At 40.5% G+C, this 27,500-nt stretch overlaps 1 protein-coding gene across 1 annotated transcript in view; it reads left to right on the forward strand.

The window, feature by feature from the left end:
- The first annotated feature begins 6,018 nt into the window (after positions 1 to 6,018).
- Positions 6,019 to 27,500, forward strand: part of LOC147015113 (aldehyde dehydrogenase 1A1-like) — a 153,244-nt gene continuing 131,762 nt past the window's right edge. The window contains exon 1 of the mRNA XM_085849547.1: positions 6,019 to 6,256. Coding sequence (XP_085705673.1) covers positions 6,149 to 6,256 — 108 coding nt within the window. The 5' untranslated portion in view covers positions 6,019 to 6,148. The remainder of the gene's footprint in view (positions 6,257 to 27,500) is intronic.

The raw sequence follows: 27,500 nt of genomic DNA on the forward strand, positions 1-27,500 counted from the left end.
CTTTCGGCGTGGCTGCTGCTTGAAACGACATCTTGGGAGTCAGACACAGGTTCCAGTACAAATTGCTCACTTATTTCGATTCGACTCTAAAAATAGATGGGACGGCACAGGCGGATTAAAGATTCCCTTCCAAAGTAGCTTTGGTAGCTCCGACACGATCCGTGAACAAGCTGTACAAACCGATTGAACAGGTGGTCGCTGGGACGCAGCGGGGAGCTCCGTGGGATGGGGTCTGGAGACAAATAATTTGAGGCTCTGTAAAGGAAATCATCCAATCAATGGGTTTGTTTAGGGTTTGCATGTACATAGCGTGTGGTGCACACCACCAAGGATCCTCCAGATTTAATGAGATTGTGAAACAAGATCATCGTTGAGATCATGTCTTTGGGCTTTAGTACGAGAGGGTACTCGAGGTGTTTGCAGTGTCTCAATGTTCATAGGTAGATGTGAAAGGGATAAAAAAAGCCATTTCATTTCCATTGCTTTGCGTGAACTTTGCCTGTGTGTACATGCGTGGTGCCAGTAAACACTGTGCTTGTACATGCGCAATACAACATTGGTACGTATACTGTTATACAAGTGAGATTTTTGTACACGACAGGTGTGTATGCGACTTGAGGTGGTTGAACACTTGCGGTGCTTCTTCCTGAGCTGTTTATTCGCATGTTATCTGTACACACTGTGTTTGGGTACAACAAAGAAGCAATCAGAGCATTAGATATTCTAGATGACATGAAAACCCTTGATTCTCTATTTTCAACAAGTTCATATCTGGGTAAGTGCAATTGGTGCAAAGTTATTGAGACAAATTCATTTGTTTGCTTTATTATGTGTTTAATTGGAAAGGAGAAACTTGTGGCTAATTCCTGTTGTTCATATACTTTTCAACCTGAAGTAAATGTAATAACCCCTGTTGAACTGATGGAGTTCCTGTTGTAATAACTTGTGATGGAATGGGTTGTTAATCCTGAAGAAAGTCCTGAGGATGAGCCAAGAAGGTATTATAAGCAAAGTCATGGAATAAATCATTGCAGTTGATATGAAGATTTTCCTTTTGTCCAATGGCCTGGTAACTATTATTTTGTTTCTTCTCCCCGTCATTCTACCCTGGACATACCATTTCTGCTCTCCCAACAATGGATGGAAGCCCTCAAACTCAGATATGAGATCAAGGCCGTCTCTCTGGACATATGTTGAGCATTTCATACGGTCTGGCATCCCGCCTTTCTCTCCAACCTCTCTGCCTACAGCATCCAAGGCCATTCCCTCTCACAGCTTACTGGCTTCCTAAACTTTTGTAGCCAACTTTTACAGAAACAATAACTGGTCTTTTACTTGGAATATGTCTTTCAACCTTGGATAATCTCATATTCTCACTTTATCACCAAAAGGACCTTTTGGAGAACCCTCCCTTAAAGAAGTTAAGTTCTAAATATTGTTGGGCCTCATCATCAGCCACGACCTCTTGGACAAACCACATCAGAGTTGGCCTCCAAAGCCAGCAGGCAAATCTTTTTGAGGGAAATCCGAACTTCTAACAACCTCGGTCTTCAACTGTAGCTCGATGGTGTGCTGCTCTTCCCTTTGGGCTCTTGCCCCAATCTCACACCTTTCATTTCTTGAGTCCAAGGCCCTATAAATCATTGGAATGTTATGTGATAAAGTTGAGTCTCTGGACTCGTTACTCCCACATCACAGACAGATTGATGGCCCATCTTCTACTGCTTTCTTTCTGCTCTGGCATTTCACCATCACAGTTGCTACATTAAGGCAGTTTGGTTGTTGAATTGGTAAATCCTTGTTGCAATCCCCTCGCCGGTGTCAGCTTGATTCCCATGGTTGCTCAGTATAAACTTTGCACACCCTTCAACATTGTCAACCCGTCCAGGTTTGTTTCTTACCTGTTCACGATCTGTTGAGAGCACTCCGATGCTCTGCCAAGAATACGGGCATCCTCCTCACCCAGTGTTCCCTGTTGTCAGCACATAAATGCTTCATGAACACAATGGGTATTGACAAGTATCAAATTGAGTGGAAGCACTCGATTTGATTTGATACTTATAAATACTCTTTAAGTAACTTTGTCTAATGGAAATACTTTTATTGAGGTTCCAGGATAGAAAAGATTATCATTACAAACAGAGAGAGAAACCTTAACAGCACATAAGGTTCACACTCACACTATGTGTGCGGTTGCATGATCAAACTGCTTTGCCGCTATGGAACGAATGGTGGTTAAAGTAGTTAATTTATGAATATAAAAATGTTTTATACACTTGGTAACAAACTAGGTAAACCTTTAGAAGTGGTCACACTCTGGATAACCTTTGTAATTTGGTCACAAATTGGATAAACTTTGTAACCATCACAAACTAGATTAACTTTGTAACTTGGTCACAACCTAGACAGACTTTGACTTGGTCACAAACTAAATCAACTTTGTAACTAGGTCACACTCGGTCACAAACTAGAAATACTTTGTATGTAGTTACAAACTATGTATATAAACTTTGTAACTGTGTCACAAATGAGATAACCTTTGCAAAGAGGTCACAAAATTGCGAAACTTTGCAACTACGTCACAAAGTAGATAAACTTTGAAATTTTGAGACAAACTATGTAAACTTTGCAACTAGGTTACAAGCTAGATCAACTTTTTACCTCAGTCACAAACTAAATTAATTTCGTAACTTGGTCCCAAACTAAATTAACTTCGTAACTCGGTCACAAACTAAATTAATTTCATATCTTGGTCACAATCAAGAGAGACTTTGATTAGGTTAGAATCTCGATAAACTTCGTAACTTGGTGACAAGGTAGATAAGCTTTGTACCTTGGTCACAAACTAGATTATCTTGGTAAGTTGGTGGCAAACGTGATTAACTTCATAACTCGGTCACAAACTAAATTAATTTTGTATCTCGGTCACAATATAGAGAGACTTTGATTAGGTCAGAATCTTGATAAACTTTATAACTTTTTACAAACTCGATTAACTTCGTATCTCGGTCACAACTGAGATAGATGTTGACTCGGTCACAATCTAGATAAAACTGTGTAACTAGGTTTCAATCTATACAAACTTTGTAACTCAGTCACCAAGTTAAACTTTGCAACTGCATCACAAACCAGATTAACTTCATAACTCAGTCACAAAGTAGATTAATTTCGTATCATGGTCACAATCTAGAGAGACTTCGATAAACTTTGTAACTTGGTCACAAACTAGATTAACTTCGTATCTCGGTCACAGCCGAGATAGATGTTGACTCGGTCACAATCTACATAGACTGTGTCACTAGGTTTCAATCTATACAAACTTTGTAACTCAGTCACCAAGTTAAACTTTGCAACTGCATCACAAACCAGATTAACTTCATAACTCTGTCACAAACTAGATTAATTTCGTATCATGGTCACAATCTAGAGAGACTTTGATTCGGTCAGAATCTTGATAAACTTTGTAACTCGGTCACAAACTAGATTAACTTCGTATCTTGGTCACAACCAAGATAGATTTTGACTCTGTCACAATCCAGATAAACCTTATAACAAGGTCACAATCTATACAAACTTTGTAACTCAGTCACCAACAAGTTAAAAATTTGTAACTGCGTCATAAACTACATTAACTTCATAACTCGGTCATAAACTACATTAACTTCATAACTCGGTCACAAACTAGATTAACTTCGTAACTTAGTCACAACATCAATATACTTTGATTAGGTCACGATTTAAATAAACCTTGTAACTTGGTGACAAACTAGATAAACTTTGTAACTAGGTCACAATGTCGATAAACTTTGTAACTTGGTCACAATTTTTACAAACTTTGTAACTCGGTCACGAACAAGTTAAACTTTGTATTTTTCTTTAGAATCTGTCAACAAGATACATTGTTATCAATGAAGGTTACAATATGAATAATCGGTTTACTATAACTTGTAAGTACTACGATACAGTACTACCACTTTTAATGGCTCCATTTCTTCTCACTTTGTGGGATCAGCTGGAGAAAGTTTGGCCCAGGTCTTTCACGAACTGGCTGTCAAGACCTGACATTTGACAAGAGCTGATTTTGGCAGGAATTCATTTGTTCAGGGTGCTGGTGATAACTCACATACCCCTCACTAAAGACACAGTGAGCCAAGCAAGCGGGACACCCGGCTTAATGTCCATCAGCGGGATGACCCACTCTTTGACTCAACATCACGCCTGTGAAACACCAATGGGACAGTTTATTGTGTGGTCTGGAATCAAACTCACACTAGACAGCTCAATGCTAAGTGCGCTGCTTTTACATCATCCTTTTGGATGAAATAATGTATGTACGAGTACATTGATAGATTATTTTGGAGTAAACTGCAAGGAAGCTTTACATTGTGAGTTTGGTGGAGTCAATCGCTTGTATAAACGATCATCAGGGATGAGGCCAAGAAAGCCTGTCTGCAGTGGAACCTGAACAATTTGTCATTGATGTGTCAACCAGTGTGTGCTTTGTCTCTCTCTGTGGCAGTGTGCGATTTTTATCCACCTCCCATCACAGCCCCCCCCCCCACACTCAACTTTCACCAGCCCTCCCTCCCACCTCCAGTTTTCCCACAAGTACCTTGTACCTCTCCCCCTCCACCGCATGTGCTAAATAATGAAATACAAACAGCATTAACAACTCGGTGTTAGTTGTCTGTACAGTTAACCTGTTCCCAGTCAATCCCCCTACTTTACCCCCTCCCTCCCTTCACCACCTCGATATTTTTCACGTGGTTAATTTTCAGACTCGTCCCGGTTCGGACTCCTGATTTGGACTCGCCATGGCCTGAACGTGGTTCATGATCGGATAGAAGAATCACATTTTCCTTTTGGAACAAATGGGAAATCGTGGCAAAGCGAAACAAATGGCATTGCGAACATTCCGCCCCCATTTGTCATTCCAAAAGGTCCACAACGTTGGCACGACGTGGTGCTTTGATCTTAAACTCGACGTTCCCCCACCACATAATGAGAAGAATCAACAAGGTTAAATGCTCATCAAATGGCAAGGAGGGTTTCTCCATGGGTCCAGATCATCAGTCCAATCCATCAGAACCATGCTGTGCAGGAATGGTTTACAGATCTTGAGCAGTGACCTTAACCTGCTCACGCAGTTTCTTGATCTCAATCCCATGGAACACCTGTGAGACCTTTTTGAACGGGGGATCGAGATCCTGCGGAAATGGTTAAAATATGGTGGAACATGCACTCGATGTATAACTTCAGTCCATTGTGTGTGGATATGTTTCACATTTTGATATTTTCTTTGTTTGTATGAGCCTTATAAGCGATTATATTGTATATGCATTGGTATGTTCCCTTCCATTCAGAGATTTCCCTTGGGCCGAGTGTAGGGTGCTTGTACATTTGAGGGAGGCTTCGTCAGATTTCCAAACTAAATCCACCACCATCAAGCACAGCTTTGTTAAGTCTTTCTGGACATCTTGGCACCACCAGCAATTACAGCTGCCTCAGATCCTGCTGACCATCTAGGCACCACCAATAAGTACAGCTCGCTGATGTCCTGCTGGACAGCTATCGTAGTTAGTTGGTGGTGCCCTGTTTTGAATGTGGATATTCCCAATTATGACAGTTTTTTTGTGTGCTTCATCAGATTACAAGTTCTCTGGTTTGACCATCACTAGGACAACAGCTGCTTGGAGAGACATTAAACCATGTTGTTGCTGAAGGTGGCACGAATTGGAGCATCGAGGTGGTTGATTTACCACAATATACTTTAGTCTGCAAACTATATGTATCGTCAAAGCCAAGTGAAAAATCGGATTACTTCATGTGTTGGATTCACTCTCTTGTTTACTTAAAGCAGAACTAGCATTACGGTATTATCATTGTTATTATTATTATTCGTAATAGTAATAATAATATCTGACTGGTTCACTCATGATCCAGACTTGTGATGGGTCCTCGCCTATAACCACTCCTGGAGAGGCTGCACTCCCCGTAATGACCAATCGGAGGGCGGTTCGACCCTCTGGCCTCCCCGCACCACTTTGCTCCCCTCTGCATAAAGTCTGCGCCGCTGTGTCCTGTGTTACGGCTGAACTGTGTGGGCACAGAATAAGCACATCGCAGTACGCTCTGTCTGCCTTGCACCATGTCAGAGGTAGCTTCGCGCACGGATGGTGTCCTATCCAATGCATTCGACGGTCTATCGATCTCTCCCCCGAGCCCGGTGATGGACCTGCAGATAAAGTACACCAAGGTATGTGCAGCATTACTCGGTGGGACGTTGGATCCTCTACCTGGAGACCATCACATGTGGTGTCTTATGTGTGTCTAAAGATCGAACAAGAAGGATTCAAACACAAATTGGTGGACTGACAACTTTGTGACTTTTCCAACATGGTCTGGGGAGGTGGGAGGCTTAATTATCAGTATGAATGGATGTAGGTTTTCTCTTTTGTCGATGTGAAATTCAAGTCCACCCATGGCCACCATCGCACACATTTACTCTCAACATGTGAACCTCATGCACCTCATGAAAATTCATCCAAAATAACTTTGTTTGAAAGTTGTCATCCAACGTACCAAATTAAGTGCTAAATATTCAATTGAGAGTTCAACGATGAACCTGCACCTTACTTTTATTTATTCTCAAGTTAAGTAGATGTTACTCAACTGAAACACGAAGCTGCTATTCATGGATGAATTGTTTAAAATTTTGGATTTGTTTCACTAGCATTATAATCCACATGACTGGATTACCTTTAATAACCTGGCTGCTTAGAATTTTCTTAAATTGCAGTATATTTTCATGAAGGGTCCATCGACTTTTATTCGTGTAAAGGTTTTTATACATAGGGAAGGTCTATGTAATACAAACCATGACACACTTCAGTGGGAGCTATGAACGTAAAGACGTTTTAATCTAATTTACAGACTTGACTTTACAAGCAGAGACATATTTTGATAGAAGTACATGACCGAGTTCTCTTAACGAGGTATATTTATGTTTAATCATCATGCGTGCTCTGCCCAAAGGCAGTATTTGGCATCTTTGTGCTTGTAAAGCAGTAATTTCAGAAAACATTGCAGTTTCTCCGGTTCAGGGGACAGTCAGTGATGTGTTTTCCCTTTGTCCACTATGTGAGACATGACAATCTGTATACAAACATACATGAATAAACATGCTTTCTGTTTATAAACCTCCATTCTATTTATAAACCTGCTTTATATGAATAAACCTCCATTCTATTTATAAACCTGCTTTATATTAATAAACCTGTCATATATATATATATATATATATATATATATATATATATATATATATATATATATACATACATACATACATACATACATACATACATACATACAGACTGATAATATTAATAAATTAACTTTGTATTAATAAACCTACCTTGTATTTATAAACCTGCTTTATATTAATGAACCTCCGTTATATTTACAAACCTGCTTTATATTAATAAACCAGCCTTGGATTTATAAACCTGCTTTATATTAATAAACCTGCCTTATATTTATAAACCTGCTTTATATGAATAAACCTCCATTGTATTTATAAACCTGCTTTATTTTAATTAACGTCCATTCTATTTATAAACCTGCTTTATATGAATAAACCTCCATTGTATTTATAAACCTGCTTTATTTTAATTAACGTCCATTCTATTTATAAACCTGCTTTATATGAATAAACCTCCATGTATTTATAAACATGTTTTATATTTTAATAAACCTGCTTCATTTTAATTCACGTCCATTCTATTTCTAAACCTGCTTTATATGAATAAACCTCCATTGTATTTATAAACCCGCTTTATTTAATAAATCTCCATTTTATTTATAAACATGTTTTATATTTTAATAAACGTTCATTATATTAATAAACCTGCTTTATTTTAATTAACGTCCTATTTATAAACCTGCTTTATATGAATAAACCTCAATTGTATTTATAAACATGTTTTATATTTTAATAAACCTGCTTCATTTTAATTCACGTCCATTCTATTTCTAAACTTGCTTTATATGAATAAACCTCCATTGTATTTATAAACCTGCTTTATTTAATAAATCTCCATTTTATTTATAAACATGTTTTATATTTTCATAAACCTTCATTATATTAATAAACCTGTTTTATTTTAATTAACGTCCTATTTATAAACCTGCTTTATATGAATAAACCTCAATTGTATTTATAAACATGTTTTATATTTTAATAAACCTTCATTATATTAATAAACTTGCTTTATTTTCATTAACGTCCTATTTATAAACCTGCTTTATATGAATAAACCTCCATTGTATTTATAAACATGTTTTATATTTTCATAAACCTGCTTTATTTTAATTAACATCCATTCTATTTCTAAACCTGCTTTATATGAATAAACCTGCTTTATTTAATAAATCTCCATTTTATTTATAAACATGTTTTATATTTTAATAAACATTCATTATATGAATAAACCTGCTTTATTTTATTTTAATAAATCTCCATTCTATTTATAAACCTGCTTTGTCGTAATAAACCTACATTATATTAATAAACTTATTTTAATTAATAAACTTTCATTATATTAATAAACCTGCCTTATATTTATAAACCTGCTTTATTTAAATAAACCTCCATTCTATTTATAAACCTGATTTATAGTAATAAACTTACTTTCTATTAATAAGCTTATTTTAATTAATAAACCTGATTTATAGTAATAAACTTACTTTATATTAATAAACTTATTTTAATTAATAAACCTGCTTTATATTAATAAACTTAGTTTATGTTAATAAACAACATTCTCATGATTGTTATGGACCTGACTGACCTCGTAATTATTAAGGACCAGATCTCGTGATTTTTAAGGACCTGATCTTATGATTATTAAGGTCCAATGTCTTCATTATTAAGGATTCAACCTCATGATTATTAAGGACCCTATCTTATGGTTATAAAGGATTAAATCTTGTGATTATTGAGGACTTGATCTTATGGTTATGATGGATCCATTCTCATAACGATTCAGGACAAATTTTCAGGAACATCTTTATCGGTGTGTTCGTTTTCGCTGCTGTTAAGTTTTTTTTTTTTGTAAAGTTTGGCCTTTCTTTCTTTCTTTCTTTCTTTCTTCATTTGTATGAGAGTACATAGGGTATTGACTTGTGAAATATATAATAATAATAATAATAAAAAAACAACGATATAAAATGTTATATTGAACGAAATAAAAAAAACATTGTATTTTATAGACTATTGTGGTGAGTCCCTAGCTCTGTGAACTTTGTTGAAAGTCTCTCATGCATATGCCTCGTGTTGGCTTAATGGTTAGGGTGGCAGGCTTTGGATCCGAGGGTCCTGAGTTCAAATCCTACTCAGCTGTTGAATTAATACCAAGTGGGGTTTACTCTGCCTGTCATCCTTCCGAGGTCGGCAAATTGAGTGCCAGCTTGCTGGTATCCTGCGTCGGAGTGGCGACCCATCCAGGATTGTGCCCAATAGCCAAGGAGACTGCTTAGGCAGCACCAACGCTCTGCACAGAGTATGGTCCCAATATCCTCTCATACATAATAATGCAGAAAAGATGCATTATTACATGATCGACACTGCTATTGTAGTTGTTTTTTGAAACGATATAAGAAACGACAATACATCCATCTTTGAAGCAGAAGTTTAAGCTGAGTTCATGACAACTTCAAAAACGATTTCATTTTCTTGAGTTGGAAAAGTAGAGCAGAGCAGTTTAGCCTCATGATAACGCTAAAGGAAAATCTGGTAAACATGTACACTCACATGCACACTCACATGCAGAAGCTCTCACACACACGAGCACGCATATGAGCACACGCAGCTCCATTCACACAAACACGCACATCTCTCTATCCTGGGGCCACAATCCCTTTACTTGAAACCTGAGTGGCTATGTGTCTAGTGCGTGACCTGCACAGCTTTCCCCGAAATGTGCGTGACAAACAATGGAAGCACTCGGCACTCTGTGATGTAATAAAACAATAATTTTACATTTTATGATTGAACCTTTGCTTTTATATTCACACAATACTAACATTTCATGAGAAACAAGTAGAAATGGGAGCCCAAGTGAACACATTTGACTAGAAGGGCACTCAGTAGTGCGCATACCTCCGCCCCGTAATGCCTGATCCACGAGAACATATCGGGCCCAATACATTTTTGAAATATCATATTATACAGTACTATATCGTTTTTGGCCCTATCTTTCAATGGTAAAGAATTACTTAAATTAAATAATTCTCGTATCCAGATCCGGATTAGGATCAGATCTAGTAGTCGGATCCGGATCTTCAACAAAATCAATTTGTTGTGGTCAAAAACCAAACCTGTGCACCAAGTTTCATCCGAATCTGTCTCAAGCTTTTTGAGATATCGTGATATATACATATATATATATATATATATATATATATATATATATATATACATACATATATATATATATATATATATATATATATATATATATATATATATATATATATATATATATATATATAATTTTTGGCCCGATCTCTCAATGACGAAGAATCACTTAAATTATTGGATTCGGATTCGGTTCTTCACCAAAATTGAATCAATTCTTCCTTGTCACACACCTAACCTGTCTACCAAGTTTCATCCGAATCCGTCCACAACTTTTTGAGATATCGTGCTACATATCGGTTGAGCCCTATCTCTCAATGGTGAAGAATCATTTAAAAAATGATCAGATCCAGATCCGGATCCGCATCTTCACCAAAATTGAATCATTCTTCCTTGTCACACACCCAACATGTCCACCAAGTTGCATCCGAATCCGTCCACAACGTTTTGAGATATCGTGATATATGTCGTTTTTGGCCCCTTCTCTCAATCGCGAAGAATCACTTTAAAAAGTCTAGTCGTCGGATCCGGATCTTCACCAAAATATAATCATTTCGTCCTTGTCACACACCGAACCTGTCCACAAAATTTCATCCGGATCCGTCCCAAACATTTTGAGATATCCTGTACACAAACAGACAAACAGATAGAAAATGGTGAAAACATAACCACCTTCACCTTCGATGGTGGAGGTAAATATATCAATAAAAAATGCACTCACTCCATATACACAATGCGTGCTATATAATATCGTACACTCAAAACACCTATTATAATTGTGTTGTGTGCACTCATTAGTCATTACTGTTACAGGTTCTGTTCACTTACATTTGATTATCATTGTCTTTTGTTGTTGAATTGGCAGGCGGCACTACCGCACCCCTGCAAGAACTGAAGCTAACCTGCGGCCGTAATGCATATGAACAACGACAACATTGTTGTTGAGTTCATCAAAATAGTTTTGTTTAAGTTATGCTTAGAGTAGAAGTTGAAGCGATCTATCGCTTGAAGTGGAAGCAATAGTTGTCATAGTTGTTTCTGATTATGAAATTGGAATCTCCAATGTATTGATAGTCTTTACCAATTCTTTCTGTTTGTGAGCACTGAAAACTCTTTCTCAACAGCCGCTGAATTGTGCACTCTGAAAGTGAACAATCCATGCAAGTCAGAAAATGTCTGTTGAGATTTAATAAATGTGGCACCCACTTAATTGTACAGGACAAAAAAAAACACAAGTCAGCAAGGAAAGTGACATAGTGAGAAAAGACGCACACACAAACAAACACACACACGTGTGTGTGTGTGTGTGTGTGTGTGTGTGTGTATATATATATATATATATATATATATATATATATATATATATATATATATATATATATATATATATATATATATATATATATATATATATATATATATATAAAAATATGTAGCAACATATCCAGGGTAGAGTGACCTGGTCTGAAACCAAATTGATGATCGGAAATCAAGCCATTGGAGAAGAGGAAGGATTTAATGTCTGAAGCGATGATGGATTCCATAACCTTGCTGATAATTAGGAGAAGGCTGATTGGTCTGCAGTTGCAGCGATCTGTTTTTGCACCTTTTCTGTGCAGGGCAGTGATGTTTGCTGATTTCCAAGCAGATGGCAGATGACCTTGAGCAAATGAGAGGGTGAATAGAACAGAGAGAGGGCGAGCAAGAGCAGAAGAGCATGTTTTTAGGACACGTGGGCTGATGCCGTCTGGACCGGTTGCAGAATCTGAGTTGAGGTTTGACAGCAAGCTCTCCACCTTGTCAGGAGAAAAGACACAGAGTCCAGGGACAGTTGGGTGCGACTGGGTAAGGTGGGTGGAGAAAGCGATGGGTTTTGAACACAAGATTTTGATGCAAACACCGAGTTTATGCATTCAGCCTTTTCACGTGTGGTATCAGCAGTGCGGCCATTTGAGGTAAGGGAGGGGATGGAGATGGAACATACACCATAAACAGATTTGATTAGATGCCACCAGGATTTTGAGGAGGGAGAGAGGTTTGAAAGTTCATACTTGAGCTGAGAAAGATGCTGTTTTCTGGCTCTCCTGAGGGGAGATACACACTTGTTCTGAGCTTTATGGAAGGAACTGAGTAACCCTCAGTTGCGTTTGCTTTCCATGAAGCAAAGGCAAGTTGTTTCAGGACAACTGCCTCGCCACAAGCCTCAGGGAACCAAGGGCGGGAGGAAGGGTAGGACAACTGAAGACGAGAGGGGATAAATCTGTGTATGAGGGAGAGCAAGATTCTTTGAAAGAATTCCCAGGATGAGTTGATGTTATAGAAAGTAGCGATAGGAGACAAGTCTATGAGTCTATAATTTGATGGCTGCTTGGAGACCCTGCCAGTTAGCTTGAGTGAAATTCCAGACTTGATGGCGGTGAGGTGGTTCTCTGATAAGAGCCAGAGAGATGTCCACTTTGACAAGGACGTGGTCAGAAGAACTGAAGAACCGAATCAGAAGAACAGAAAGAACGGAGGAAGAGCGGTAGATATTGTCAGGGAAATTTGTCAAAATCAGATCCAGAAGAGATGGAGCACCATTGGTTTGAGATCCGGGTCGGGAAGTTGTCCGATTTAGTCAGTCCCAATGAGTCGCAGAAAGCTTTTGCTGAGGTGCCATGACAGGTGAGAGAGGTACTCACACCTCGCCAACTGGCATGATGACAATTAAAGTTGCCACATATGAGGAAGAGAGAGTTTGAATGAGAAGATAGAAGTTGGTCTATGTTTTTGGATAGTGAGGTGTCGATGGAGTCATCACTGTATGGTGGACGGTGCAGTACACATATAAACATGAGGTGGGAGTGGAGGGGAAGCCATAGCCAGAGGTATTCCTGGGGGAGTGAGGGCAGTGCATGGAGAGTGAGGATTAGAGTCTTTGATGAAGAGAGCAACTCCTCCACCAGGACGAGGCTCAGGTCTGTCAAATCGGAGGAGGGAGTAACCAGGGAGAGATACTTGGGAGACAGACATGTCTTGGGGGAGGAAAGTTTCTGTTAGGCAGATTTATAATTATGTCTGGTTTGTCAGTGGCAACCTGTATGGAAAGATCTAAAAGGTTTGAGCGAAGGCCTCGGATATTTGAGGTCCACACTGTTAATGAAGAGGGAGGGGAGGAGGCTTTGTGGGAGGGGAGGGGGAGGGGAGGACAAGGGATGAGGGGGGGAGGTAAGGAGTGTTGTTGAAAGAGTGTGTGGGATTGCAGAATAGCGAGGGGAGGGGGCCGGATGAGGAGGAGAAATGGCTCTGTAGTGCTGGGGTAGAGGGTGGACAAGAGAGGGGGCAGAAGGCGGTTGAGGATTTGAGGAGGTGGCGTGAAGAGATGGAGGTGAGAGGCCAGTGGAAGGAGGGAGCTTTGTGGATGAGAGGAGGGGGGGCAACTTTGAGAAGGGTGAGAGAGGCGGGTGAATGGTGGGAGAAAGGTGAGTGGGGAGAGTTGAGGGAGAAAAGTGAGGGGGGAGTTTTTGAGAGAGGTGAGAGAGAGGCTTGGAGGGAGAAGAGTGTGATGGTTGTTTTGAGAGTGAGGGGTGAGATGGGTGAGTTGGCACTGAAATTGGAAAAAAAGAATGGTTGATGGAAAGCGAACATTCATAGCAAACTGGGGTTTTTAAAGTTTTAGGTCAGAGATGCGATTTAACACATTTCTTGAGGGATACAATAAAGGCGAATTCAGAGAATGGAGAGAAGAAACACTGTAACAGTTGGATTTTTTCGGCAAGGAATGAAGGAAAGGTCGAATTGAGAGCAGTCTGTTTAAATAGTAGAAGAGTACCGCACGTGTGAAAGAGGAAGATGAAGCATTATAAGAGATCGTTATTATTATTATTATTATTATTATTATTATTATTATTATTATTGTTTGAGAGAGTTTTCATCAGATGATGTCATGGAAGTGTTGTAGAAAAAAATCGTGAGGTGAATGGTGAAATTGGATCGGAAGACGCAGGGGGTCTAAACAGATCACGTGGTTATGGGAGAAGCACTTGGCTATGGGAGGTGTATAGTCAAAAGTGGAATTATTTATTTTAAATAAGGATTGCGTAACATTCGGAAAAGGGAAGGTTGAAGTAAAATCGTGGAAGTGTGTGGTGAATTTGGATGGTAAACGCAGTGTGAAGCTGCTGGGTCAATGAAAAGTACCAGGAAGAGTAGAGAGAAGGACACATGGTTACAGGAGGTGAAGAGATCGAAAGGATACAAGGAAGATTATTATTTTTTGATGTATTTTTGAAGAACAGGTAACATTCGGGAATGGAAGGTTGTAGGAAGAAATCGTGAAGGTAATGGCGAGAGAGGGTCAGCTCGAGAATAAAGATGGTTTGCCGGCAGGAGGAAGAAGAAGAAGGAGAAGAAGAAGGATCGAGACTCGTGAGTGTGCAAGGAGAAAGGTAGTTTTTAAAAGTTTTTTTTTTGGGGATTTAAGACAAGAAATAGAGTGTTTAGTTGGGAGGGATGGGGGACGTTGGGAAAGTGGGGAAGATAGAAATTGAAGGTAATGGGGAGAACATATGGGGAGAATGGGGAACATACAGTAACATGCAGGTGAGAAAATAAACAGTTAAAACGAGACAGATAATGACCAGAAACTTAACTTTGAGATCGTCAGCAGAGAGCCCGAAAGGAGACCTGCCGACGCTCCAAACCAACATTACCAGTCAGAATTTCAGAAAATCCTGGAAATTCGTCATGAAAAATCCCTGAAAATGCCGGAATGGCCTCTGATGGAAAAATATATAAGCAGTACAAAAAACAATATGCAATTCAAACAACAAAATGCAAGTGTTAACTTAGTGATATAAAATTGCAAAAGATGTGTTATAAGAACCTTGCTGCATATATCGATCACACAACCATCCAAAATCCAAACTCATTATTGAGGATGTTGGTGATCTTTGATGAAGAGTGGAGGGTTTGACCTCAAGATGGTCGGTGTTGGCATACCCCACATATAATACTAGAATTTAGTCGTAAACTTCATAGAACGTAACCGATTCTTCCTGATTCTGACTACCCATTCTGTTGTCGTACCTTTGCCAACACCGTCCCTCACGAACATCCTCGACGATGAGTTTGGATGGTTCCCAGGCCACACATCCTCCGTGGTCAGTTACATGCTGGTATGCGAGGAGCCGTGCCTCCAGTGTAGAAGCATGTAACCGATTCGTGTGTTTCGTTTTTGTCATATTGACTTGAGAAAATATGCGTTCGATGCATGCCGACGAATGTGGCAAAGACATCATGTACTTCATGAACTGTGAAATTATGTCGAACTTGTGGCCGCCGAGTCCATCCTTCATTTTACTCACTGAATCCCAGAATTTATCTGGACTGTCCAGCAGTGCGGCATGATCAGCGTATCCTTTTGTAACGTTACAAAGTCCGAGTTCCCACCATTGATCATCAAGTTCATCAAGATCGGGAACTAAATGAGGAAACGACTGGGCGGCCAGCGCGCTAATAGAAGCGGCTCACTTCGTGTCTCCATCACCCAAGGCATCTTGCGGATTTATTATTTTCAAGTGTCCGAGCACACCATTTGGATTCATATCGAATCGATCTCTCATCTGCAAGCACAAGTCCACCAAAAACGCCTTACAGTCCTCACGGAAACGTACCTCTTTTGCTTGAAGTGGTTCTTCAAGTAGTTTGGCAGTGCACTTGCCGCCCAGAATTACGTCCATGAGCGGCTTGTGGATGGAAATATCACTGGGGTCGATAGCACTTACATCGGTAGATTTTATCTTCGTTTCCACTACAAAGAGACTGAGTAGTCCCCTGTACCCATCTCGGATCGCATCTGATACTCGATGAATATTCAGCGATGTTGACTGAAACTGAGCATTGAGTCTGTCGATCTTTGGCAAAATGTAGTGTAGGAACAGAAGCATATGCTCCGTTCCAGGCGAATTCATGATCTGATAGATGTGACAAGCTTTGTCCTTCTCCGTGCGCTCGTTGACATCTCACATTTCGGTTTGGAAAAACAACTTCAGGCACGTCCATTGTTCTAGAATCCGGCCTAAGACGGCGCCCCTCGAAAGCCATTGAGTGTCACACAGTTTCAAAATTTTGTGCTTCGCTCGTTCCCCAACCACGTCTTGTATAAGACCAAACTCACGTTGGCGTTTAGCACTGCTGCTAAAATAGGCTCCTATATCTCGTAGTACGCCCTTCAACCAAGACGGCAACAGTTTGGCAGCGTGATTGGCGCACAGGGCCATGGAATGACAGATGCATCCTTGCACGAATATATTAGGCACATCCATTTTAATTAGGGCCTGAAAACCGTTGGATGACCCCATCATAGTAGCGCAGTTGTCCGCGCCGAGTCCGATAACATTGGTGAGTGGTATATCCACATCATGTAATAGTTTTTTCACTAACTTTTATAATCCCGCAGCTGCAGCAGTGCTATCGTCTCCCTCAATCATGTCAAGTTGCGAATCCTTCACTTTAGATTTCTCATCATCAAAATACCTCACCAGGACTGCAAGGATTTGACTGACACTTTTGTTGGTGGACTCATCAAGAAGGATACTGAATTTGGTTTTCCGTAGTTTCTCAGCTAAAACTCGTCTCTCGTGGAAGGCAATACCATCCTCCATGATGTACTGGGCTTTTGTTCTACTTCAGTTTGATATTTTTGCATGAATCATCCTTTGGAAACAATGATGAAATCAGAGGCGTCAAATGGTTGGCATGTAAAAAAGGCGCCCTATGCTCAGCCATAAATCCAGTGATTTTTTACCTCGGCTCGAGCAGTTCTCGTACTCAGGTTGTCCTCGTTTTTTTGACAAAAAGGCACTGATGTTACATGCACCTTTCTTTTCCCGTTCCGTTTTCTTGTGTTTTTCAGTCTGAATGTGTTTCGTCATTGTGCTTTTGTTCGGATTTTTCAATCCACAATTACAAATCTTACAACGAGTAATACCGTTTGAGAAATCATGGACCAGCCAACTCTTGAACTCTTCCAGGTCGAGCCAGTTCCTGCTGAAATTCTGTCCATATTTTTTTCTGATTTTTACCTTCTGTTGATGTTACCACATCCTCTGCAGCTCTTTTGGCCATTCCAAATGCGGCATCTAATGAATCACTCATGATGATAATATTGAGAAACTGAATTACCACTGAATTGGTGGTGAAAAACGAATTCAGAAATGCCGCCATTTGCAACGAAGCCAGTGCGGCCAGTCCCACAATGCAGTGTGCAGTACGGCTGGGCCATATGCGCCATCTGGTGGGGTACGGAACAAACAACTTGCCCGTCATTTCTGGCCATGAAGCCAAATTCCAATGGACTGGTGCCGGGTATACCCAGTCAGAGAGGGACAGGAACCAGCATAAGAGAGAGAGCAAAATCAAGCGAGATTCGCACTACCATGATGAGGAAGAAGTCTACAAGATGCGAGATTAGGATAAAAATTTGAAAATGTGATAGAATTTATTTTTTCTTCGTGGAAAAATGAAAAATCCCGGAATTTCCCAGAATTTGTCAATTCCTCCCGGAATTCCTCCGTTCCCGGAGCAAAATCCCGGAATTCCGGGGAAATTCCCGGAGACTGGTAACGTTGCTCCAAAACCCAGAATGGGAAGCTGAATCCACCCCTGAACTGAAAGCTGAATCCACCTCTGAAAGCTGAACGATACTTGCAAAATCCACCCCTCTCCAAAGGCTGCCATGTATACATCAAATTGTCCATTTCATTAAGATTAAAATTGAAAATGTTAACAAAGCTCAGCTCAATCGGATGAAAATTGATTGTTTTTCAGATTGAAATTGATGATTTTAGAAGTTTGACCTTGAGTTGACCTTTGACATTTTGACCTCAAAAAATAGTTGGTTTCCAAATTCAGTGAGGTACTATGCAATTTGCTGCTTAATTTCCAAGTCAATATGATGACAATTAACCTTTTTCAGATAAAAAATTGATTTTAGAAGTTTGACCTTGAGTTGACCTTTGACCTTTTGACCTCAAATAGTTGGTTTCCCAATTCAGTGACGTAATATGCAGATCCTGTTCAACTTTCAAGTCAATCGGATGAAAAGACGATTTTTGAAATTTGACCTCAAGACTGACACTTTTGATAGTCTTTGCATGAATCTGTCTTTGCAGGAAAAATAATAATAGCAATTGTCTATTCATCATGACCTTTGACCTCAAAATCAAAAGGCTTCACAGTTGAGACTACCTCTACAAGTTGGTAAAGTTTCATGACAATCGGTTTAGAATTGTGATCTGTAGGTGATTGACAAACAAACAAACAAACAAACAGAACAAGCCGGAAGGCGACATGGGTGGTCACTATATAATTGCATACTAGTCATACAGTTTTTGACGGATTGGGCTGAAAATTTTTGACAAAGGGGTTGATTATGGTGTGCATAAAAGCGCGGAAGCCGATTTTTGATTTTTGATTTTTTTTTCGAATTTTTTCAAAAATTTCAAAGTCCCGTTGCTGAGCAAGGGTGGCGTCCATAGCAACGGTGCTCAAAAGCATACAACTAGATCCTGGTATGAACCTACCAGTCAAGTTTCATCAAAATCGGTTGACTCCTCTGGCCTCCAGAACTGTCCATTACATACAAACAAACAGACAGACATACAGACAGACGGAAAACCTGAGACTAAGGGTAGTCTAGCAACCACCCAACAGAATAACAAAGTTGATCTACCAATATACTTGCAAGTCTTCGATTTTGCAAGTAGCAAACAAACAGAGAGATGGGTAAAAACACAACTTCCTTCCACCTTTGGTGGTGGAGGTAATAATAACAATCTATTATCCAGCCTGAAAGGCTTGGTACCCTAATAATAACAATAATGATTGTTCATCACCACTATGATGAGCAGGTATTGTCCTTTCAGATTTTGAGAGATGACATTTGTTTTTTTTTGTCTTTAGGACCTGTAAAACAAGCTGCAAAGCCCCTTTAGTTGTGTTTTAATAATTGGCTTAATGGTGATCATGGTGTCCACATTTGCATCACGGTGTTGAAGTTTGAGTTTTCTTTTTTCACTTTCTTGTGGAACATGGATCATCCAGTCCATTGGTTTGTGATTACTGTGTTGTACCTGTTCTCTTGTCCATACCATTGAGCATGTGAGCTGCACAAGGGCTTGCGCTCCGAATATCCCTTTAGCTCGCTAGGTAGGGCATTAGCCCCCTGTCTCTACGTGTACGCATTGCCCTACCTCTGGTGATATCGTCTTTGTGTGTTGTACACAAGTTGCTAAATGAAGCACTTTTTGTACAGCACGCAGATTACTTCGTCCCTTTGTGAAACCGTATTAGTAACGATGCTTTCAGGTTCATTGACTCAGGTTTTCTGCCATTTTGAACCCAAGGCCTAGTTTGCTCGAGCTCGTCACGTGATCTCGGCTTGTACCATTATTGTAGCCATTTTAACCACAAGCCACCACGGAAATTGCCTTTTCTCTTAATGATCTTCCTTATAGGCCATTGGGCTTTACCTCTCCAGACTCGTTGCGGTCTGGAAGTTCAAGCGTCATGCTTCGTGGAAAAAGTGCCTTTTACAAAGGATTCGTCATTTGGAAATCCAAGATCTCAAAATTGGAGTTTTGGCTTTTCCTCTGGTTGTTCATAGTCATTATGGTATTCATAATAAATACTGAAATATGTATCTTTCTAATTTCAATGCAATCGCATGACTGTGATGGCTCGTGTGACAAACTGCAGATGTGTTTCCCTTTACTCTTGGATACAAGTGGAAGGGAGAGTGATTGGATCAGTGACATTTTACAACTGTAAGTTTTAAAAGTACAACAGATTCTGCACACAAGACAAACGCAAAGACAAGCACATCGACTTCGTCTCGATCCCATGTTGTTTATGCAATGCAGCACGATTGTTGTGAAAGCAAAGTTGTTGATTGATGTTGGAGATCAGTCATGAACAAATGTTGTAACTTGCATCACTGTAGTCATAAAGGGTGGCATGCAACATTTTTTTGACAGCCACTGCCTGCTGGTGAGGACCCCTGCGGCAACTGCAAGTGCTGGAGTGGCACAGGAGCCCATTCAGAAGGTGTCGGTAATAGGAACCCACAATATAACAATGAAGACATTTACATAAAAGAGGAGCTGTGGAGGGAGATTAATGGTCCAGGGAATTTGCGGCGAAGATGGAACAAAGAGCGCGGATCACTCTCGGTCTTGGCATGGGCTTGTTGGACGTGCCCAGAGCGTACGTGGAATGAGCCAACGTGAGCGTCCCTTGAGTGGGAGGAAAAGGAACCAAAAATGCCATCCTATCGCTGGAATTTTCTTTACGAACAAATGTGCAGCGATCCTTCACCTCCTCCAGGTTTCATCAATGGTCTCTCAGGCCCGAGGGTGCCGGAGTTTGAGGGTTTGGGGGGGGGGTGGAGGTGGAATACTTCCTTTGGCTCAGTTTTCCTTTCTATGATGTGCTCACAAAGCCCACAATGGGAAATATTTTCACTCAGGTTTGGAATAAGAGGTTTTGGAGCAATTGATCTAAAAGATGACGAACAGCTGTTATACCTTGCATTGTTGTAAGTGGTGATTAAAGTGTATTTTATAAGAGATAATGAACACCAAGGATTCTTGTACTACATTGCCAAATATGAAGAATTATCCAACCAAGCTTGTTACCATCATGTAAAGGTCATTTTGATGGGATAAAAACTAAACCAAAGGTCACGACGAGTGTTTCCACCTCTTATTCAACAGGAAGGTAAATACAAGGTAGATCGGGGCTATAAAGGGATTGTTTTGGGCTCATGACGTTGTTATCGCCAAAATGTTGCTTGAACTACTCAAATCAACTTGAGTGAAGCCAAGACTCTCCAGAACCAGAAAATGTCTCATACAAAGGATTTGTGATAACCTCAGGAAAACGAAGCTTTTAATACCATGGCGTGCTGTTCGTGTCCCATAACTTATAAAAAAAAAACCAAATCATTCAATTACTGTTCATTCCTTTCCTCTTGGTCGCTGTTAATATTATGATCTGTCCATCTCTGGGACAATAGGAGAAATCAGGGACAAACTATCATCACCATCATCCCAAACCATTTAAAGAGCATCATGTGGCAGCCCAATCAGTTCCTGGGAAGAGTTATGCTGGGTTGTTTAGGTATGCTCAGTGGTTTGGTTATGCTGGGTGGTTTAGTTATGTTGGGTGGTTTAGTTATGATTGGTGGTTGAATTGTGCTCGGTGGTTTGGTCATTCTGGGTTGTTTAGGTTATGTTTGGTATTTTAGTTATGCTCGGTGGCTCGGTCATGCTGGCAATTTGGGTTATGCCCTGTGGTTCAGACGTGCTGAGTGGTTTGGGTGGCTTGGTTGTCCTGGGTGGTTGGGTCGTGCTGAATGGTTTGGGCAGCTTGGTTGTCCTGGGTGGTTGGGTTGTGCTGGGCGGTTTGGTCGTGCTGGGCAGTTTGGTTGTCCTGTGCGGTTGGGTCGTGCTGGGTGGCTTGGTTTTCCTGGGTGGTTTGGTCGTGCTGGGCAGTTTGGTTGTCCTGTGCGGTTGGGGCGTGCTGGGTGGTTTGGGTGGCATGGTTTTCCTGGGTGGTTGGGTCGTGCTGGGCAGTTTGGTTGTCCTGTGCAATCGTGTCATGTTGGATGGTTCGTCATGTTGGGCGGTTGGTCATGTTTGGCGGTTGGGTCGTGTTGGCGGGTTTGGTCGTGTTGGCGGGTTTGGTCGTGCTGGCGGTTTGGTTATTCTGGGTGGTTTGCCATTTCCTTCCCATCATTAGTCAGCGTAGGAATTTGTAAATTGGGTACGGCCCTGGCGATAGCTCGCCCACACTTCGTGAAGGGCACCGTGGGATCTTTAACGTCCACCAACTAATGCCGACAGACGGATTCCCAGTTTAATGCCTATCCGAGAGACAGCATACACATTGATGAATCATCCTGCCTATGAAACACCGGGATAACAGTTGATAGCTGGGTCAGGATTCTAACACAGGCTTGGCTCGGTTATCATGTGTGCATACCGCTTGGCTATCTTGCCAGGCCCTAAACCATAATCAAGAGGTGTCTAATTTGCTTGTTTGCTGCTCATTGTCGGTTTTCAACTGGAAATAAATTGCAGCCACTGAATGGAACCGGGTCATCGAGTCATAAGGTCAACTGTCCAATAATTACCCGTTCTATTATCATGATTATTGTGGATAATGGTGGTTGTACTTTCTACTAAAGCAATGAAAATTATAGTTTTAAAAGCAATGGATTTATCTGAAAATGAATCTATTTCATTCCCTTCATCAAATGTTTCATTTTTATTATTATATCACACGTATAAAACCTGTCAAAAATGATGGATTTATTTTATTTGAAGTAATTCAAGGAGACTGGAAGATATGATGTTTCATTTCAGAGGAAGAAAAAGCGTTATTTAAAAAAAACTACATGCACAAATGTGATCAAAATATCTTTATCTTCTGGGACGTGTCGTTTTGACTGTGAAGCCTCGGCCTAGTGTCAGGCGTGCTTTTATTTTTCTTATTTATTTGACATCCTACGTAAGTAAATGAACACTCGTTTTCGTCTGTGCGTGTTATACATCATGTGCGGTGAATTTCAACTCCCTGTGCCTTGTATTTATTAATTATTATTTTTTAAGTTTCTGTACACCGCCGCTGATTAGATTTTGGTGAAGATCCGGATCCGGATCTGGATCTGACAACTGGAATTTTTTCAGTAATTCTTCACCATTGAGAGATCGGGCTAAACCGATATATGGTGTGATATCTCAAAAAGTTATGGACGGATTTGGCGGAAACTTGGTGGACAGGTTGGGTGTGTGTCAAGGAAGAATTGATTCGATTTTGGTGAACATCCAAATCCGGATCAAGATACGATAATTATTTAATTTTCAAAGTGATTCTTCACCATTGAGAGATAGTGCCAAAAACGACATAGTACTGTATAGCACGATATTTAAATAATGTATTGGGCCCGATATGTTCTCGTGGATCAGGCATTACATGGCGGAGGTATGCGCTCTACCGAGTGCTCTTCCAGTTATTTTTAGGATTATCAGATTATAATGGGAAACACTCATCATTAAATGGAATTATAATCACGCTTTCTTACAATCCTATTGTATGGGATTTCTTAGTCGCCAATAGCCAAGATGATGTAATCCTTTGTAGGTTGATGTAACTCGAGACTCTCAGTCTCAGAGAGGTAAGGTCATGCAATCAATTTATAATGAAGCACCGTTCATGACCTTACAAATAAAGAACGGTCTTATTCCTAGTTTATTCGAAGTAATATTTAAGTATTTGTGCCGATTAACGGAAGTACCTCTCCCCACCCCAACACTAATTGTAATCCCAACTCCAGTCCTAATCCCATCTCCAATCCTAATCCTAACCCTAACCCAACCTGAAACCATAAACTCTACCTTAACCCCAACCCTAAGCCCAGCCATAACTGTAAAACCACATCATATACTAAGACGTCTTGGGCAAGGCAAAGTTTATATGAAAGTTTAATTACAAGACTGCTTTAATATCTTGGGAATATGATGGAATTTCAATCTGATTAATTAGGCTTCCAAGCCGACTATTATTATTATTATTATTATTATTATTATTATTATTATTAGCTTGTTCTTGTTAGGATTATTATTATTATTATCTCTATATTAATACTGAAGGACCAATTTTGTGCTCCTCCTAGCGGTCGCATCACGTTTTTCTCGGTACTGTGACCTGGACTGAAAGAAACTTCGTACCTGTAAGAGTGCATCGCACATAGTGGCAATAGTCAAACTTCAACTCTGAAGCAGAATAAACACTTTTCGTTGAGACGGGGCGAGGAGTGAAGAGGCGGGGGCAGGGAGTGAAGAGGCGGGGGCAGGGAGTGAAGAGGCGGGGCGGGGAGTGAAGAGGCGGGGGCGGGGAGTGAAGAGGCGGGGGCAGGGAGTGAAGAGGCGGGGGCGGGGCTGGGGTAATTAAATTTTTCGGCGGGGGTAAGCAAATTGATGGTGGGGGTGGGAGGCGGGGGGAATGGGGTGGGGGCGGGGGCGGGGCCGGGGTAATTATATTTTTGGGCGGGGGTAAGCAAATTGAAGGCGGGGGGGTGGAATGGGGCAGGGGCGGGGGATGAGTAGGCGGGGGCAAGCACGCCCTGTCCAGTCAATGTCCCTCGAGTGTGGGTGAGCTGGTGAGGGTGGTTGAATGAACGGAATCCGTCCGTGACGGGGTTTCGGCGAGTTATTATTTTTATTATTATTATTATTATTATTATTTATTATTATTATTATGACTGGATTTCTTCGCTGACAGGCGTGAAGCCTATTGTTCTTCTGAGGATTACAATTACTGTACCTTCGCGAGAGGAGAGGGTATTGCATTTGGGTCTGTTTGTTTCTCTGTCTGTCTGTTTACTTGTTTCTTTGTCTTTTTCTTTGTCCATGCAGAACGTATGTGTATGAATTACATTCGACCCTTTAAGACCCCGAGGACCCAAAAGAACCTGAGGACCCAAAAGACCCTGAGGACCCATAAGACAATAAGGACCCTGAGGATCCAAAAGACCAAAAAGACCCCGAGGATCCATAAGACACTCAGGACTCTGAGGATCCAAAAGACCGAAAAAACCCCGAGGACACAAAAGACCTGAAAGGACCCATAAGATCCAAATGATCCTGAGGACCCCAAAAAACCTGGAGGGCACAAAAGACCCTGAAAACCCAAATACCCTTTAGACCCCAAAAACCCTTTATACCCCTAAAACCTATAAACACCCTCAAGACCCTATAGACACCATTATACCCTTTAGAATCCCAAAACCCTAAGACTCCTTTCTACCCTTTGGACCATTAAACCTTTGATACAATTTAATACCCTGTAGAACCCTTTGACCTTTAGACCCTTTTTTATATATTAAGACCCTTTAGACCCCTTCAAACAATTCCAACCCTTTCAACCTTAAATTACACTTTTTTAGATCCCTTCGACCTTTTAAAACCCCGGAGACCATTTTGACCCTTTTCGACCCATTTAAACCTTTTCAGACCTTTCCATCTTTCAACCTTTAGACCTTCAGACCATTTGACTTTTACAACTTCTCAGACCTTTATCCTTTACATATTTACAAATAGACCATTTAGACCTTTCATTTGCAATCAACGACGTTTCATTTAGTACATCCTTCCATTTATTTGCCACAAAATACACCACGCAAAACAAGCCCTGGCGAGGATCTGCAATCTCTGATCACTCTTTCTTGTTATCTCTGCCACCGAAAGGTGACGGAGATGATGTTTTCACCCCATGTCTGTCTGTTTTTATTACTTGGCGAAAATTTTTTTTTGCCAAGTATGTTGGTCTGCAGCGTTTGTCTGTCTGTCTGTCCCAGTTTGTCTGTTTGTCACACGATTTTTAGCCACAGTTTTCAAGCGATCAATTCTCAATTTTTTTGTGTATGTAGGTGACTGGCCAAGGACAGTAACATTTAATTTTGGTGAAGATCCGAATCCAGATCTGGATCGTAGAATGTTTTAAGTGATTCTTCACCATTGAGAGATGGGGCCAAAAACTATGTACAGTATGTTATCGCTAAAAGTTGTGGACGACTTGGGACAAAACTCGGTGGATGAGTTGGTTAGGTGACAAGATCAAGCCAATTCGATTTGGGTTGAGGTTGGGATTCAGATCTGACCTATCAGTGGCTACAAGCTGACAAGCTTGAACATCCATGGAATGGTTACAAGCTTGGCCATCCTTGGATTGATTACAAGCTTGGACCTCCTTGAAATGGTTACAATCTTGGACCTCCTTGAAATGGTTACAAGCTTGGACCTCCTTGGATTGGATAGAAGCTTGGACATCCTTGAATTGGTTACAAGCTTGGACATACTTGGATTGGTTAAAAGCTTGGACATCCTTGAATTGGTTAAAAGGTTGGACACCCTTGAATTGGTTACAAGCTTGGACCTCCTTGGATTGGATAGAAGCTTGGACATCCTTGAATTGGTTACAAGCTTGGACATACTTGGATTGGTTAAAAGCTTGGACATCCTTGAATTGGTTAAAAGCTTGGACATCCTTGAATTGGTTACAAGCTTGGACCTACTTGGATTGGATAGAAGCTTGGACATCCTTGAATTGGTTGCAAGCTTGGACATACTTGGATTGGTTAAAAGCTTGGACATCCTTGAATTGGTTAAAAGCTTGGACATCCTTGAATTGGTTACAAGCTTGGACCTCCTTGGATTGGATAGAAGCTTGGACATCCTTGAATTGGTTACAAGCTTGGACATACTTGGATTGGTTAAAAGCTTGGACATCCTTGAATTGGTTAAAAGCTTGGACATCCTTGAATTGGTTACAAGCTTGGACCTCCTTGGATTGGATAGAAGCTTGGACATCCTTGAATTGGTTACAAGCTTGGACATACTTGGATTGGTTAAAAGCTTGGACATCCTTGAATTGGTTAAAAGCTTGGACATCCTTGAATTGGTTACATGCTTGGACCTACTTGGATTGGATAGAAGCTTGGACATCCTTGAATTGGTTACAAGCTTGGACATACTTGGATTGGTTAAAAGCTTGGACATCCTTGAATTGGTTACAAGCTTAGACATACTTGGATTGGTTAGAAGCTTGGACCTCCTTGGATTGGATAGAAGCTTGGACATATTTGGATTGGTTAGAAGCTTGGACCTCCTTGGATTGGATAGAAGCTTGGACATCCTTGAATTGGTTAGAAGCTTGAATATCCTTGGATTGGATAGAAGCTTGGACATCCTTGAATTGGTTACAAGCTTGGACCTCCTTGGATTGGATAGAAGCTTGGACATCCTTGAATTGGTTAGAAGCTTGGACCTCCTTGGATTGGATAGAAGCTTGGACATCCTTGAATTGGTTAGAAGCTTGGACCTCCTTGGATTGGATCGAAGCTTGAATATCCTTGGATTGGTTAGAAGCTTGGACATCCTTGGATTGGATGGAAACTTGGACATCTATGGATTGGTTGCAAGCCTGGACATTCTTGGAATGGTTACAACCTTTGACATCCTTTAATTGGATACAAGCT

This window comes from Eptatretus burgeri, chromosome 12, assembly GCF_056783735.1.
Source record: "Eptatretus burgeri isolate ZD-2024b chromosome 12, Ebu_testis_v1, whole genome shotgun sequence".
Lineage (NCBI taxonomy): Eukaryota > Metazoa > Chordata > Myxini > Myxiniformes > Myxinidae > Eptatretus > Eptatretus burgeri.